Source organism: Lycium ferocissimum, chromosome 4 (assembly GCF_029784015.1).
Source record: "Lycium ferocissimum isolate CSIRO_LF1 chromosome 4, AGI_CSIRO_Lferr_CH_V1, whole genome shotgun sequence".
NCBI classification, from domain to species: Eukaryota; Viridiplantae; Streptophyta; class Magnoliopsida; order Solanales; family Solanaceae; genus Lycium; species Lycium ferocissimum.
Window position 1 is genome coordinate 58545701 of NC_081345.1, and position 18028 is coordinate 58563728.

At 39.7% G+C, this 18028-nt stretch overlaps 1 protein-coding gene across 1 annotated transcript; it reads right to left on the bottom strand.

Annotated features, from left to right (window-relative positions):
* Nucleotides 1-15229: 15229 nt before the first annotated feature.
* Nucleotides 15230-17735, bottom strand: LOC132054894 (elicitor-responsive protein 3-like). The gene is made up of 5 exons (XM_059446850.1): nt 17585-17735; nt 16190-16255; nt 15867-15987; nt 15636-15753; nt 15230-15529 (listed from the first exon to the last, which is right to left on the bottom strand). Exons 1-5 carry the CDS (start codon nt 17649-17651, stop codon nt 15503-15505), a joined length of 399 nt encoding a protein of 132 aa, XP_059302833.1. The 5' UTR covers nt 17652-17735; the 3' UTR covers nt 15230-15502.
* Between the last annotated feature and the right edge of the window lie 293 nt (nt 17736-18028).

Below are 18028 nucleotides of genomic sequence, written 5' to 3' on the forward strand. Positions count from 1 at the left end.
AGGTTCTCAGGTCCTATATGTCTGCTTCTGCGGTCAATCAGATCATTACAACGGTCTCGCTTCGGTGGTAAAGATGTTTGCAGGAGCGGTCAGGGAGGGAGTATAGGATGCCGCTACAATGGTGGAATACCTGCTATAGCAGTAGCGCTATAGCGGCAGACTGGCCACTGGGGCGCTCATCATTGAATAGTGGCATGCACTTCATGCCCGAATAACTCCCGCAACTAAGAAATTAACTAGGTAGTTCTTCCACACGAACTAGGTCTAATCAATAACACAACATAATTACACTCCTAGATACCAATTGAACCCACCGAGATACCAATTTGACCGAAGTAGCACGAATAGAATGAAGGAAGGGAATTTTTCCTAAATGCCCTATAGCCTCCCGTGTATGGGCACCGACATCTACGTATCATTCCATGAGACTCTACTAGATATTGCTGTTGTACTTGTGAAACCGGTAACCTAGGTTCTGATACCAACTTGTCACGACTCATTTTAGGATAGTGTAGGCACCTACCATTCCCACCTTAGTAGGCGTATCCTTAACCCAAAACAAAATCATTTGAAAGTAAAGAACAAGGTTCATTAATCTCCAAATTACAACATAAATAAAATGCGGAAATAAAACTATTATATTTAGACAAGTTAGCGGAATTGTTTACAACAATTTAAGAAATAAGACTATTTTCCCATGACCTGGTCTAGACTAGTACAAAAGCGACTATGACCGATGACTGAATACAATAATGAATATAAAGACTCAACCTCCATCTATGAATGAGAATGATGGAGACCTTCAAGATAGGCACCGAGCATCTTTCGGAAAACTCTAATCAATTAATATCTAAAAAATATCTACACCTCCAAAAGGGATGTAGTTAGAGTAGTATCAGTATAACACTAGTACTGGTAAGCATCATAGGCCGACAATGGTTAGATTAACATAACGGTAAATAGAATTAACAAATAAGCATGGTAGGCAAAACTAAGTCAACAGTACACATCACCTACTGCTCGCCTCAACAAATATAAGGTTCTTATTTCCATTAACTCTTCCTTAGGGGTTCATTTGCTTAACTACAATACCAATCACCTTATAGCTCATTTACCATAGAATAAACAATTATGCTCAAGTATCACTAGTTAACTATCATTAATTAAATTAACTTTTGTTTTAAGGAAAGTTCTCCCGTCATTCTAGTATTCATTACTCACCCAACCTAGCGAGTCATACACATCCATATTAAGGTCACCTAGCATCACACTTCCCAAATTCACATTCACTGCCTATAGTTATAGCGACTAATTCCAACTATGGCCAAACTGAATCAGTACATCACAATCATATCACCAAAAATCAAATGGTACAATGCAGTGCAATAATGTATGAATGATGAAAGCAATGTATATGTACCTTTGTACAACATGTCCCAAACAGAATAACTCTACGTCTCAGCGATCATAACCCATTACGGACCCGCGAAGTCCATGTACCACTCTCACTATCCCGGCAAAGACCTTGGGCATCGGACACTAGATCGTTCCCGGCAAGAAATCTCGGGCAACGTACACTCAGTCTGCTTGGGTAAATGACCTCGGATCACAGACTCTTATCTTTTGTTTACGCTCTCTGGCAGAAACCTCGGAGGTTGCATTCTCTCACTTCCATCATCAGTACCATAGCCATGCAATATCGATGAATCATGGAAATGAGTATGAATACGATGCAATGTGATATCAACAACCAATTCAATCCCCAAGTAGTACCACCAGGGCACACCGGTAATATCAATAATAAGCCGCAATGGAATCACAATCTCATCTCAATGCCGATCAAATAAAGCTCCGCAAATATCATAGTCATGATATATCCTTAGTCACAATTACCCAATGTCTCAACGTGGCAACGAGCCAATAAGTAAATCCACACAACGAGGTGGCTAGCCCCTAATTTTACAACGAGGCCCAACCTAAGATAATATCCAACCGAACTTCATACCCGAAGGTTTACATGCATTCTCTGATAATATCATCTAAACATACCCTTCGCTAATCGAAGTCCCACCATAAGGTAATCATAAATCCACCACTATATTAGTGCAGCATAATAACCGCTACTTCTTCTATGTTATAACTCTGAATGTCCATCCCAACTCCAACATCCTATACATGCATTCTCTGTTTCATCAAACACTCGTACATCAAAGTCTAACAAGAGTCTACCAAGAGAGGGCAGCCATAACCTACCTCAAAGCCGGACAGGTGCGTGAATATCCACTTGAAATCCATCTTCCATCTTTGTAGGCGAATTTGCAGATCCGAGAGATCTAGGAACAATGGATACATTCAAGTAAGCAGCAATTAGGAATTTGGGGTCATAGGGGCAAAATCATCATTCTAGATTCTTGATTTATTGCTATTTCACTGTCACGACCCGGGCTACGAGCCATGACGGGTATCCGGGGCTAACCACCGAACACCGCTCATTCTGTTACTTATCTGCTCTCATTCATAATATCTATTCATAATCATAGAAAACTATCATCATTTGAAACATATTTACTTTTATAAACATAAGCCCTTCGGCTATCATAAAATATATATATATATATATATATATACATGCATATACATGAAGACATAGACCATACTACCCACAATGCGTATCTACGAGCCTCTACTACAAGTACCTATTGACGGGACGGACCCGTCGTGCCCAAAAATACATATACATACATATATATATATATATATATATATATATATATATATATATATATATATATACAAAAAAATAATCAATGGCACCTCCGAAAAATGGAGTGCTCTCAAATCCGCTACTAGCTCTGGATTACTGTCCGCACCGTCCCCACGCTCACTCGTGGGCATGAACACAGCGTCCAAAGAAAACGGACGTCAGTACGAACATTGTACTGAGTATGTAAGGCATGAATGAAAGGAACATAATAGCAGAATCATAATGCAAAGGTGGAGACATAACCGTTGTATAGATTCATTTTATACACATATCATACGTGGTATATCATAGGGATCATCATAGCATATACATCATCATACCATACATGCATCATCATATCAATCCTAAATCATCATATCATTAACCCGCGTCCGGGTAACCGTCGTATGCAGCCCACTAGTAGTGTCATGCCCGGCCCTCTAGGCTCGGTGTAAACATAGCAGCCAAAAGCTTTAGCGGTGACATGCCCGGCCATCTAGGCACGGTGTAATCATATGCAGCCGCCGTAGCGTGACATGCCCAGCCAATTAGGCGCGGTGGAATCACATCGTCATACATATCATAGCCTCATCATTATTGATCATCTCGTAAGCATATCATGGCCCTATCTTAATTTAATATCATTATAGATATATCAGAACTTGAAAGCAATATTAGCTGTGTCGGGGTGACATAAGGTCGTGGACCCCCGATTACGTTATGGAGTAATCATAAGCGTTGTATTTCACCTTGGAGGGACTACATTTTAAGGTGAGTGTACATGAGGAAAATATCAATGCATCGTAGTCAACATCATTAACCTTGTAGGTACATCATATCGTAATCTCTAGAATCCTTAGGCTTGAGCTTAGCATCATCATTATCGCACTCATATCGTATTTCTCATCTCATACGACTATTCATGAACAAAGGCTCTTCGTCTTTCGGAACATAGGAAATTCATAAAGAATGAGGAAAATCATGCATAAGATTCATGCCTTAGGAAGAAAGGTTGAGCCTTACATACCTTTGTCGTTTAACTACTCTATCGCTTTCTCGTTCTCCTTTAATGCACTCGTTTATACCTTCAAGGGGATTCGTATCAACATTAGCTAAATGATCATAAGAACGTACTTACTAAAGCTAGAGAAAATTGGGCAGCATTTCCTTTGTTTATACTACTTTCCTCCATATTCTATATCAACTCCTAACATTCATAACAACAATCACAATATCATAAACAATAAGCATCATCTAATTACATTGCCCACAATTCACAATTCCACTCCAATTCTCCATAACTATGACCAAAGTCCATTATCGCGTTCTTTCTCATACCATACTTATTCTATGTTCTAAATGTCATTTATAACGTATTTATAATCTCAACATATCCATTTTCATGATTCAATCCCACTACTACTCAATAATGACACTATTCACACATTTATGACTCATTTTCTATACTCTTCTACAATCCAAGTGTTTCAACCTATCAATACTTAAAACAACATGGGAAGATCATGAAACTCACCTTAGATGATGGAGGAACAAGCCTTGAATGGTAAATCACCTTTTGCACCAAAACCCTATTTCACCTTTCTTGGGATTCCTTGGTTTGGATGACTTTAATGAGGTTTCATACCCTTGATTCTTGTTGGTTTGATGAAGTTGATCATCAATTTCCTTGGCGTTCTTATGGATGAAGTGTATGGATTGTTCTAGAGACTTCTTGAGTTGTGGAGGTGAAATATGAAATGAATTGAAATGAAGGAGAGGTCCCTTATATTATTTGAGTTCAGGCCCGACTGGAATATACAGACCAACATACGGTCCGTATGATTTTTACTGGCCGTATGTTTGGACCGTATATTTGGTCCGATGAAGCATACTACATTCGGGCTAAATCTACGGCTGGACATACGGTCCGTAGATTTTATACGGCCATTATGTCTGGCCGTATGTTTGCCCAGTTTTTCGAGACTTGTTCCCGTCGACTCGTTTGATCTCCGATCCTTATGGAACCTTATTAACACTTGTTTAACACCTCAATACCAATCTAAGGGATGTTATAACTCTTCCTCAAAGCATCACTAAAACATCATTAACTCGATACTCGTAAATCACGTCCTACACACGACATATGACTTGCTTTCCTTAACAACTTCCTTTCCTTATCCTGAATGTCTTTAGAAATCTTAATTAGGACCATCAAAGGCTATCTCTTACTTATCAAAACATCACACACGTCATGCCCCTCGTTAGTCTATTCACTATGCGCTAATGGGAAATTTCCCAGGTGTAACATTCTTCCCCCCTTTTGGAACATTCGTCCTCGAATGTTAAGTCATTAGGAATTCTAGAAAAATTTCACCAGAGTCTCCCCTGTAATATGGAACTACCATCCTGTCACAACAACTCATAATATCATTGCCTCACAGGGCCATAACACGATAGCAATATAAATTGGCCACACACGACCCATATGCATAAAAGAAAAGCATACATACCTTAAAATCTCGGTGTCTCATCATAGACCTCTTCCGAGGGCTGAAATAATTGCAAATATGTGGATTTCATCTTCTCTTCTGCTTCCCAAGTCATCTCTTCCCGGTTGTTATTTCGCCACAAGACTTTGACTGAAGCTACTTCCTTATTCCGAAGTTTCCGTACTTGCCTGTCTAGTACGGCAATAGGCACTTCTTCATAGGCTAGCTTTTCTGTGATCCGAACATCATCTATTGGCACAATCTTTGTAGGGTCTCCAACACACTTGCTGAGCATTGAGACATGGAAAACTGGATGGACTAATTCAAGCTCTGAAGGCAAGACCAATTCGTAAGCTACTTGACCCACCTTGCGGATAATCTTATAGGGTCCAATGTATCGAGGACTTAACTTTCCTTTCTTGCCGAATCTCATCACCCCTTTCATTGGCGATACTTTCAAAAATACCCAATCAGCGATTTGGAATTCTAGATCTCGCCAGTGGTTGTTCGCATAAGATTTTTGGCGACTTTGGGCTGTCAACAATCGATCTCGGATCACCTTGACTTTTTCCACAGCTTGCTGAATCAATCGTGGCCTATTAATTGTACTTCTCCGACTTCAAACCATCCAATTGGAGATCTGCCCTTCCTTCCATACAGCGCTTTATACGGAGCCATTTGGATACTGGAATGGTAGCTATTGTTATATGCGAACTCGATAAGGGGTAACTGGTCATCCCAACTACTACCAAAATCTAGAATACATGCCCTTAGCATATCCTCCAAGGTCTGTATGGTACGTTCGGCCTGTCCGTCAGTCTGCGGATGAAATGCCGTGCTGAGCTTAACTTGGGTACCTAGACCTTCCTGGAAGGATTTCCAGAACTTGGCTGTAAACTGTGCCCATCTGTCTGTAATAATAGATATAGGAATACCATGAAGTTGCACAATCTCCTTGATATACAACCTCGCATAATCCTCTGCTGAGTATGTGGTTCTGACTGGAAGAAAATGGGCTGCTTTCGTCAATCTATCCACGATCACCCATATAGAATCATACTTGCTTCGGGAACGGGGCAATCCTACAATAAAATCCATGTTGATCACTTCCCATTTCCAAGTAGGAATTTCCATGGCTTGCAATAATCCCCCTGGCTTTTAATGTTCTATCTTTACTTGCTGGCAATTTGGACATTGTGCTACAAATCCTGCTATGTCTCTTTTCATGCCATCCCACCAGTATATCGACTTGAGATCATGGTATATCTTCGTCGTTCCTGGAAGAATAGAATACCGAGAATAATGAGCTTCTTCTAAAATTCGGCGGCGTAACTCTGCAACATTTGGAACACATAGCCTGCCTCGGTATCTAAGAACTCCCTCTATAGAGGTTTCAAATGGAGATTCCTCCTTTGCATGACATATATCTCTATAATGGCTTAATTGAGGATCTTCATATTGCCGCTCTTTTACTTCCATATCCAAAGACGAAACTGTGGGATTATTAACGCTAACCCCTGTATCACCTGAATCAATTAGACGTACTCCAAGGTTAGCTAACTGATGGAGTTCATGAATCATTTCCTTCTTCTCTGAGGGATTTCACATAAGCTACCACGTTGATCGGCGGCTAAGCGCGTCATTACTACATTTGCTTTGCCGGGGTGGTATAAAATATTCACATCATAATCCTTCAATAATTCTAACCACCGCCTCTGCCGCAGATTCAACTCCCTTTGTTTGAAAATATATTGAAGACTCTTATGATCCGTATAGATATCAACATGCACACCATACAAGTAATGTCTCCACATTTTTAGTGCGTATGAATAATCGCGCGGCCAATTCAAGATCATGAGTTGGGTGTTCTTTTCATGTCTCGCAATTGTCTCGAAGCATAAGCGATGACTTTCCGTGCCGCATCAATACACATCCTAACCCCACGCCCATATCACGACACCACGCAGCCGCTCGGCCGTTAAGGGAGTGTTAAGGCCTGGGCCGAGGTCAGCTTTGTCCTTCAACTCTTGGAAGCTATGCTCACAAGCATAACTCCACTGAAATTTGGCTGATTGTTGGGTTAATCTTGTCAACGGGGCTGAAATAGATGAAAAGCCCGCTACGAATCTTCTATAATAACCTGCCAACCCCAGAAAACTACGAAATTCTGTAGGCGTCATAGGCCTTGGCCAAGTCTTTACAGCTTCAATTTTCTGAGTATCAACTCGAATGCCATCATCTGAAATAACATGACCCAAGAATGTCACAGAATTTAACCAGAACTCGCACTTTGAAAATTTAGCATACAATTCTCGAGTTCGAAGAATTTCAAGGACAATACGTAAATGATGCGTGTTCGAGATTACGTAACGAGAGTACACCAGAATATCATCAATGAACACTATTACAAATAGGTCTAAAAGAGGCCTAAACACATTATTCATCAGATTCATGAACACGGCCAGAGCATTAGTTAACCCGAATGACATTACCCGAATTCATAATGGCCATATCTCGTCATGTTTGTTTTGAATATCTTCTTCTCGACTCTCACTTGATGATAACCGATCTCAAGTCTATTTTGAAAAACCACTTGGCACCTTATAATTGATCAAATAAATCATCGATTCTTGGAAGAGGATATTTATTCTTTATGGTCACCTTATTCAGCTGCCTATAATCAATACACATTCGTAGGGAACCATCTTTCTTTCTCACAAATAAGACTGGTGCTCCCCACGGTGAGAAACTGGGTCTAATGAACCCTTTCTCGAACAAATCTTTTAACTGCGCCTTTAACTCCTTCAATTCTGCCAGAGCCATTCGATAAGGAGGGATAGAAATAGGCTTGGTATCCGGCAACACATCAATGGCGAAATCAATCTTTCTTTCCGGAGGAAGGCCTGGGAGTTCATCTGGAAATTCATTCACTACCGAAACAGATTGGAAAGTTGGTGGTTTTGCTTCCGTATCATGAACCCGGACTAGATGACAAATATAGCCCTTAGCTATCATTTTCCTTGCCTTAAGGTAGGAAATAAACCTACCCCTTGGAGTTGCCGTATTACCTTTCCATTCAAGCACGGGCTTTCCCGGAAATTGAAAGCGAACTACTTTCATTCTACAATAGACATTAGCATAGCATGAGGCCAACCAATCCATACCCATAATAACATCAAAGTCTAACATTTCCAGCTCAACTAAATCAGCTTTGGTTTGGCGATCACATATCACAATTATACAATCTTTATACACCTATTTAGCTATCACGAGATCACCAACCGGAGTAGACACCTCAAAAGGTTTAATTGGCTCGGGTTTCACCCCAATACGATTAGCAACATAGGGAGTAATATATGATATCGTGAAACCCGGATCTATCAATGCATACACATCATGAGAAAATACAAACAATGTACCGGTAACCACGTACGGGACGACTCGAGATCCTCGTCGTCTAGCTGCATCTAAAGACGGGGCTGTGTTGCACCTGAAGTAGATGATCCCCCTCGGCCTCTACCTCGGCCTACTAGAATCTGGGGAGTCTGTCCTGCCGGCCGCGCTGAAGAGGAACCAGCTGCGGATCCTGTGGGCTGAACCCCACCTCTACCATATCTATGAGGACGATCACGCGTCAAGTGTCACATGCGCCCACAAATATAACAAGCATCCGTGCCCCGGCGACATAGCCACGAGTGCAATTTCTGCCTTTGTCGCATCGGGGAGCCGGTGGTCTCCCCTGACTGTAATCTCCCCCCAAACAGAGAACCTGGGGCCCTCGAACTCTGGCCCTGTCCTGAACGGAAAAAGCGGTCAAATCTCCTGCCTGTAAATCGGGGAGGTGCACTCGTCCACCGAGCTCGGCTCGAGTGCCTAGAATGTGTACTCTTGATCCCCCTCTATATTCATGCAGGTGCCCATAGATTTGGCCCTTTTGCTTTGCCCCCTATCAACGTCACGATCACCCGCTGCCGGAGGTTGTTGTCCTTCTAGATTTTGGGCATGGGCTTGAATACGGGAAATGTCCATCCCATCTTGCAATGAAGCTGTCAAGCAATCTTTAAATAAATGTGGCCCTAAGCCACTCACGAATCTATGCACTCTATCGCCCATATCGGCCACCATTGTCGGGGCATATCTAGCCAAAGAATTAAATTGAAGGCTATACTCCCGGGCACTCATGTTTCCTTGCTTCAACTTTAGAAATCTATCCGCCCTAGCTCGGCGGACCTCGGGTGGCAAGTAATGGGCGGATGAAAGCGTCTACAAATTCTTGCCACACGGGAGGAGGCGCATTCTCTTGCCTCGATGCTATCCAATTATTGTACCATAAAACCTCTACATCTCGGAGTCTATATGATGCCAACTCCACGGATTCGGTCTCGGAAGCATAAATGATCTTCAATGTTCTCAACATTTCATCAATGAAGCCTTGCGGGTCTTCATCCGGCTTTGATCCAAAGAATTCTGGAGGATTTAAACTCATGAAGTCACGGGCTCTAGTGCTAGCTGACCGATCACTTGGGCCCCCGTTACAACGACGTGCCTCGGCGGCAACCAAGCTGTGTCAATAAATGAATGGCCTCGGTCACTTGTTGACCCGAAAGTAGCGGTGGAGGGTACCGGAGGCATAGGAGGGCACGGAGGCCCAGGAGGTACAAGCCCCCTTCTCGCTCTTCCGTAATAGGCGGAGTAGTGGAGGCATTAGATGGAGCCTCGTTATGTGATTCATCCTCATCTACATTCATAGGCGGCTCTCTTTCTGCCCGCCTTTTCATTGCAATCTTGCCCTTTTGGGCGGCTTTAGCTTTTCCCTTTGGCGGCATTTCTGAAATCATAACACACTCATTAGGGAGGATTAAAACCTTATAGCACAGCTCTATCGCACAATCTCATAAGAAGAAAGATGGTCATTTTTCCTAAATGCCCTGTAGCCTCTTGTTTATTAGCGTGGCGCACAACACACCATAAATAAGACTCTACTAGACACGGCTCGTGAACCCCCTAGGATTAAGTTAGACGCCTCGATACCACTTCTGTCACGACCCGGGCTACGGGCCATGACGGCTATCCGGGGCTAACCACCGAACACCGCTCATTCTGTTACTTATCTGCTCTCATTCATAATATCGATTCATAATCATAGAAAACAATCATCATTTGAAATATATTTACTTTTATAAACATAAGCCGTTCGGCTATCAAAATAATATATATATATATATATATATATATATATATATATATATATATATATATATATACATGCATAAACATGTACTACCCACACTGCGTATCTACGAGCCTCTACAAGAGTACTACACCTATGGACGGGACAGGACCCCGTCGATGAATCATGGAAATGAGTATGAATACGATGCAATGTGATATCAACAACCAATTCAATCCCCAAGTAGTACCACCAGGGCACACTGGTAATATCAATAATAAGCCGCAATGGAATCACAATCTCATCTCAATGCCGATCAAATAAAGCTCCGCCGTATCGTAGTCATGATATATCCTTAGTCACAATTACCCAATGTCTCAACGTGGCAACGAGCCAATAAGTAAATCCACACAACGAGGTGGCTAGCCCCCAATTTTACAACGAGGCCCAACCTAAGACAATATCCAACCGAACTTCATACCCGAAGGTTTATATGCATTCTCTGACAATATCATCTAAACATACGCTTCGCTAATCGAAGTCCCACCATAAGGTAATCATAAATCCACCACTATATTCATGCAGCATAATAACCACTACTTCTTCTATGTTATAACTCTGAATGTCCATCCCAACTCCAACATCCTATACATGCGTTCTCTGTTTCATCAAACACTCATACATCAAAGTCTAACAAGAGTCTACCAAGAGAGGGCATCCATAACCTACCTCAAAGCCGGACAGGTGCATGAATATCCACTTGAAATCCATCTTCCATCTTGGTAGGCGAATTTGTAGATCCGAGAGATCTAGGAACAATGGATACATTCAAGTAAGCAGCAATTAGGAATTTGCGGTCATAGGGGCAAAATCGTCATTCTAGATTCTTGTTTATTGCTATTTCACTGTCACGACCCGGGCTACGGGCCATGACGGGTATCCGGGGCTAACCACCGAACACCGCTCGTTCTGTTACTTATCTGCTCTCATTCATAATATCTATTCATAATCATAGAAAACTATCATCATTTGAAACATATTTACTTTTATAAACATAAGCCCTTCGGCTATCAAAATAATATATATATATACACATGCATATACATGAAGACTGTGAGACCATACTACCCACACTGCATATCTACGAGCCTCTACTACAGTACTACACCTATGGACGGGACAGGACCCCGTCGTGCCCAAAATACATATATACATATATATACACCAAAAGAATAATCAATGGCACCTCCGAAAAATGGAGTGCTCTCAAATCAGCTACTAGCTCCTATGGGTCTGCACCGTCTCCCTGCCTACCTGTAGGCATGAACACAGCGTCCGAAGAAAACGGACGTCAGTACGAACATTGTACTGAGTATGTAAGGCATGAATGAATGGAACATAATAGGAGAATCATAATGCATAGGTGGAGACATAACCGTTGTATAGATTTATTTTATACACATATCATGCGTGGTATATCATAGGGATCATCATAGCATATACATCATCATACCATACATGCATCATCATATCGTTAACCCGCGTCCGGGTAACCATCGTATGCAGCCCACTAGTGGTGTCATGCCCGGCCCTCTAGGCTCGGTGTAAACATAGCAGCCCGCTTTAGCGGTGACATGCCCGGCCATCTAGGCACGGTGTAATCATATGCAGCCCGCCGTAGCGGTGACATGCCCGGCCAATTAGGCGCGGTGGAATCACATCGTCATACATATCATAGACTCATCATTATTGATCATCTCGTAAGCATATCATGGCCCTATCTTAATTTAATATCATTACACATATATTAGAACTTGAAAGCAATATTAGCTGTGTCGGGGTGACGTAAGGTCGTGGACCCCCGATTACGTTATGGAGTAATCATAAGCGTTGTATCTCACCTTGGAGGGACTACATTTTAAGGTGAGTGTACAAGAGGAAAACATCAATGCATCGTAGTCAACATCATTAGCCTTGTAGGTACATCATATCGTAATCTCTAGAATCCTTAGGCTTGAGCTTAGCATCGTCATTATCGCACTCATAGTGTATTTCTCATCTCCTACGACTATTCATGAACATAGGCTCTTAGTCTTTCGGAACATAGGAAATTCATAAAGAAGGAGGAAAATCATGCATAAGATTCATGCCTTAGGAAGAAAGGTTGAGCCTTACATACCTTTGTCGTTTAACTATTCTATCGCTTGCTCGTTCTCCTTTAATGCACTAGTTTATACCTTCAAGGGGATTCGTATCAACATTAGCTAAATGATCATAAGAACGTACTTACTAAAGCTAGAGAAAATTGGGCAGCATTTCCTTTGTTTATACTACTTTCCTCCATATTCCATATCAACTCCCAACATTCATAACAACAATCACAATATCATAAACAATAAGCATCATCTAATTACATTGCCCACAATTCACAATTCCACTCCAATTCTCCATAACTATGACAAAAGTCCATTATCGCGTTCTTTCTCATACCATACTTATTACATGTTCTAAATGTCATTTATAACGTATTTATAATCTCAATATATCCATTTTCTTGATTCAATCCCACTACTACTCAATAATGACACTACTCACACATTTACGACCCATTTTCTATACTCTTCTACAATCCAAGTGTTTCAACCTATCAATACTTCAAACAACATGGGAAGATCATGAAACTCACCTTAGATGATGGAGGAACAAGCCTTGAATGGTAAATCACCTTTTGCACCAAAACCCTATTTCACCTTTCTTGGGATTTCTTGGTTTGGATGACTTTAATGAGGTTTCATACACTTGATTCTTGTTGGTTTGATGAAGTTGATCATCAATTTCCTTGGCGTTCTTATGAATGAAGTGTATGGATTGTTCTAGAGACTTCTTGAGTTGTGGAGATGAAATATGAAATGAATTGAAATGAAGGAGAGGTCCCTTATATTATTTGAGTTCAGGCCCGACTGGAATATACAGACCAACATACGGTCCGTATGATTTTTACTGGCCGTATGTTTGGACCGTATATTTGGTCCAGTGAAGCATACCATTCTGGGCTAAATCTACGGCTGGACATACGGTCCGTAGATTTTATACGGCCATTATGTCTGGCCGTATGTTTGCCCAGTTTTTCGAGACTTGTTCCCGTCGACTCGTTTGATCTCCGATCCTTATGGAACCTTATTAACACTTGTTTAACACCTCAATACCAATCTAAGGGACATTATAACTCTTCCTCAAAGTATCACTAAATCATCATTAACTCAATACTCGTAAATCACGTCCTACACACGACATATGACTTGCTTTCCTTAACAACTTCCTTTCCTTATCCTGAATGTCTTTAGAAATCTTAATTAGGACCATCAAAGGCTATCTCTTACTTATCAAAACATCGCGCACGTCATGCCCCTCGTTAGTCTATTCACTATGCGCTAAGGGAAAATTTCCCAGGTGTAACATTCACCTCTTTTAGGGAAATCAAGGTTTACCTAAGTCAAACTCACATCGCTAATTCGCATACATCATTAATAACAACTAACAAGCTAACCCACTTGAGAGATAGAAAGGAATTAGGCTTAGAACTAGTTATAAATTTAATTCTTGCAATAAGTAAGCCATCCTAGAGTCACTAATTATTTTAGGTCAACATTACCACCGTTACCTCATAGTCTCCTAAGAATTTTGAGAAAGAACTCTCATTCGATGCTTTACCATAATCATAAATGGTGTAAGAAGAAAGAGGAAGAGGTTACCTTCCCAACATTCAAGTCTCTAGGGCTGGAATTTTCTCTCAGACGCGGTCGTAACTGGGGAGAAATGAATATTAGGTCAAGCCAGTAAATGGGGCTTTAAATAGGGATATATATGCTCGTCAACCGCTCTGGCCGTCTAGCAGTCGCTAAGGCGGCATCGCTTCAGCGACATCCTCACCGCTGGGAGATATTTTAAAGATTTTTCGTCTCCGCTTCGGCAGAGCATGCTGTCGCTGCTGCGCAAGTGCTGGTGCAGCAAGGAGATCGTTTTAACTGTATAACTGGGCCCGGTGGCCCAAATTTAAAATTTTACACACAATTTGTACGACTGGTCCGATCAAGTAAGCGGTTTTTAAGAGCATAACGAACCGAAGGTGTTTTAAGGGGTCAAGGTTGTGAATTTCCCAAAAATAATGGTAATGACGAAACGGGTCGTTACACAATAGGTCAATCATTTAATGTGCTCATCATAGGTAACATTTTCCCATAAGTTATAGGTCGATGATAATCATTTTTTGTATTGAGGATTGAATTGAAATTACTTTTGATTTCTATTTTTCTTCAAAGACTAAAAGGTAATAATTTTTACTCCTATATATAATTGATTTTCTTAAATGTTAAATATTCTATTTTTTGCATACTGTTGGCAAGATGAGATTACAATAAGCAGTTTCAGACAACAACTAATATTTACAATCATCAAATCAAGGACATTGAAAACATTTTGAATATTCATACACGCAGTAAAAGGATATACACATGAAGGTTTCGTTTATTTAAGCTCTTTTTCTTGAGTTTGTTTATGTTGGATTTTCGGACTTTGTTTTGCATATATCATTGGAATGATAGAAAACCATTCTTATAAAATTGTTGAGACGCAATTTACAGTTTCAAACATTACTAACAATTACAATCATAAAATTTTCTTTTATATGATACTAACTATAGCCATATTTTAATTATCTTTATAACAGTGCGAAAAAAAAAAATACTAATTTTAAAATATATGTTGCAAACATTAGAAACAACCGCGAGAGATAGCCTGCTAAGTAACATCAGAATCAAACGCCAGAGATAACTGGCTAAGAAACATTAGTCAACTAACTTACAATTGATAACACATATCATTTATTTGCTAACACATGTATCTCCATTAAATTCCGATTGAAATAATACCAAAAATACTGCATAACTAATGCGTATGTTATTCGCACAAAAATCACAAAAGTGATAACTGAGCTAACCAATTCAATATTATTTCATAATTTATTCCTAGAACTATTTCTTCTTGTATGGGTAATCCAATAACCCTTCCATAAACTTAAATTCTTGAGCTGGACAGCGTAAACTAGTAGTCCTCATCATATTCACTCCTCTGCAAGCAAGAAAAATACATTGATCTTGAGAAGTCTTATTCTTTTACTCAAAAATAAAACAAAAAAAATTGATTTTCATGTTGAAGAATCTATATAATTAATTACCTCCTCAGGAGTGAAACTGAGGCCAAGTCTGATGGATCCACAATTTTCATCATCTTTGTAAAGTTCATACGAAGTTGATCCCACTTCTCCTTCGTTAAACACTTCCACTAGGGAAATTCTGTTTTGATCACGAAGCATAGGGAAATAAAAAAGAACCGTTAGAGACTATAGATTATTTGCAAAACAAAGTGTATGTTCATAGCATAGAAAGGAATGAGGGAGATTATTAACGTTGTTTCTCCTATGAAATCGTCACTTTGGAAAGTATTTTCATCCATAAGCTTGATGTGAAGCTCATCAGAACCACTGGTGAAATAGAAAGACTCATTCCACTCAGGGGACGATCCTTCGCCTGTAAAAAGCCACTTATAATATTAAGATTTGGATTTAACTCTTATACATTGAAATTGTAACAAATTTCTACATTATTAGTGTATTTGAGATATATTTTCTCTAGTCTTTATGATTCTTAGCTATTACATCATTCCTTAATGTTTAAAGTCTGAACAATTTTTACGAGCATCTATGTCAGATATAAGTTAATTATTACAAACCTGATGCAGTACTGCTTTTCTTCTCTTCAGTTCCGCAGGTGAAGACCACATAGGGATTCATATCAGCTGTTGAAATTTTAGAAATAGTTGAATTTATTAAACCAAAAGATGAAGGATTTATGACGTACTTATCAAATAAAGAATGAGGGGAGTATGTATTTTTATTTTTTTATGTAAACGGACGTGCATGCATAGTTAAAGGAGAAACCATAGTTGAATAAAATATAATCCTATGGAAGGGAAATAGATCATTTACTTTTTCCATCTGTAATAAGTTTGATCTAATTTTATTCTCTTTTCTTTTACGCTTCGAGACAGATCTAGAATATATTGTCAGTGGTGCATGCAATTTGTTAAACCAATCGCATAATATCCAACGAAAGGAAACAACAGCAACAACAACCCAGTAACATTCCATCAGGTGGGAGCTGGGGAGGTTAGAGTGTATGAAGATCTTATCTCTACCCTGTGATAGGTAGAGAGACTGTTTCGATTGATCCCCGGCTTAAGGAGAGATGAAAAAGCAACAGTAATAATAAACAATAATAAGAAGCAGTAATAACAACAAAATAATTAGATAACAGAGTGAAAGAAACAATCAGATAGTACTAGGGATCTAATAAGCAGACAAAACAAAGATACAAACTACTCCCAGTACGAGAGAGTAATTTGTGTGCAACCTACTAACCCTTTACCCTGGTACTTGATCTCCACGCCCTTCTATCAAGGGTCATGTCCTCGTAAGTTGAAGTTGCACCATATCCTGCCCAATCACCTCTCCCCAAGACTTCGTATGCCTACCTCTTCCTCTTCTCAGCTCAACCACGACCAAACTCTCGCACCTCCTCACTGGTGCATCTGCAGAACTCATCCGCCCGTGTCTTGACCATCTCCTCCAACGAAAGGAAAATCAAAGAATTTTACTCTCTCCATCTATTTTATGCTTGATCTACTTGATTTTTGGATTACTAAGAAGTGGATTCCAAATTTATTTTATATGTATGTAGTAATTGTTTTTTTGCATATATGTAGGATCCCAATAAAAAGGGTGATTTTGCAGATGAAATTTGGATCTAAATAGTTCATTGTCTCCTTACTTCCCGTATAAAAATATAAAGTCCCACTTGTTTATACATAGACGAAGAGGCAAATCAACGATCAGAAAGTGATAGAAACGAATGAGATCCTCCTACTTGTTATCCTATATTATATTTGTGATGAGAATAAAGATCATCTTGGACCATGCAGTAAACAAGAAAAAAATGCTAGTTTATAAGATTTGATTAAGGTTCCTCTTCAACATGTAATCAATTGTTACATGCTTGGAGTACTCTCAGTTTTATTCATCAATACAAATAACATTTACTAATAGAAAGGAGTTTGTTAGAAACATACTCAGCCAATTTGTGTCATCAAGGCCTGTGGCATTTTCAAGATATACTACAAGCTTTCCGGAAGACATCTTTTGAATCGGACTCACGTTAATAAAGATAGAACAAAATAATGGGTAGATATCGAAAAGGCTTCAATTCAAATCAGTTTACTGTTCTGAATAATGTCATGTAGGCCTGCTCAATTTATAGTTTAGTACTCCAATAAATACAAACCACGTGGTCGTTACTTTGTTTGTTCCACTTTCTCCGGTCTCTTGCATTTTATTTATCCTTCTTGAACTATTCAATGGGGAAATTTGCGCTTTAATCCCTCAAATATCATCAAATTTTTATTTTCATCCTTCTGATAGATGTCTAAGTATTTTTAAATTTCAAAATGTGCACTTTTGATCCTCTTTGTTGTGAATCTTCATTCTTAAAATTAGTAAGTTATTAATCACTACAT

What these genes read in the sequence shown, in the direction of transcription:
- LOC132054894 (XM_059446850.1), bottom strand. Translation starts at nt 17,651, where the DNA reads ATGTCTTCCGGAAAGCTTGTAGTATATCTTGAAAATGCCACAGGCCTT. An exon ending in GAAAAGCAGTACTGCATCAG is followed by an intron (nt 15,988 to 16,189) that starts GTTTGTAATAAT and finishes GGCTTTTTACAG; the next exon opens with GCGAAGGATCGTCCCCTGAG. An exon ending in TCAGTTTCACTCCTGAGGAG is followed by an intron (nt 15,530 to 15,635) that starts GTAATTAATTAT and finishes TCTTGCTTGCAG; the next exon opens with AGGAGTGAATATGATGAGGA.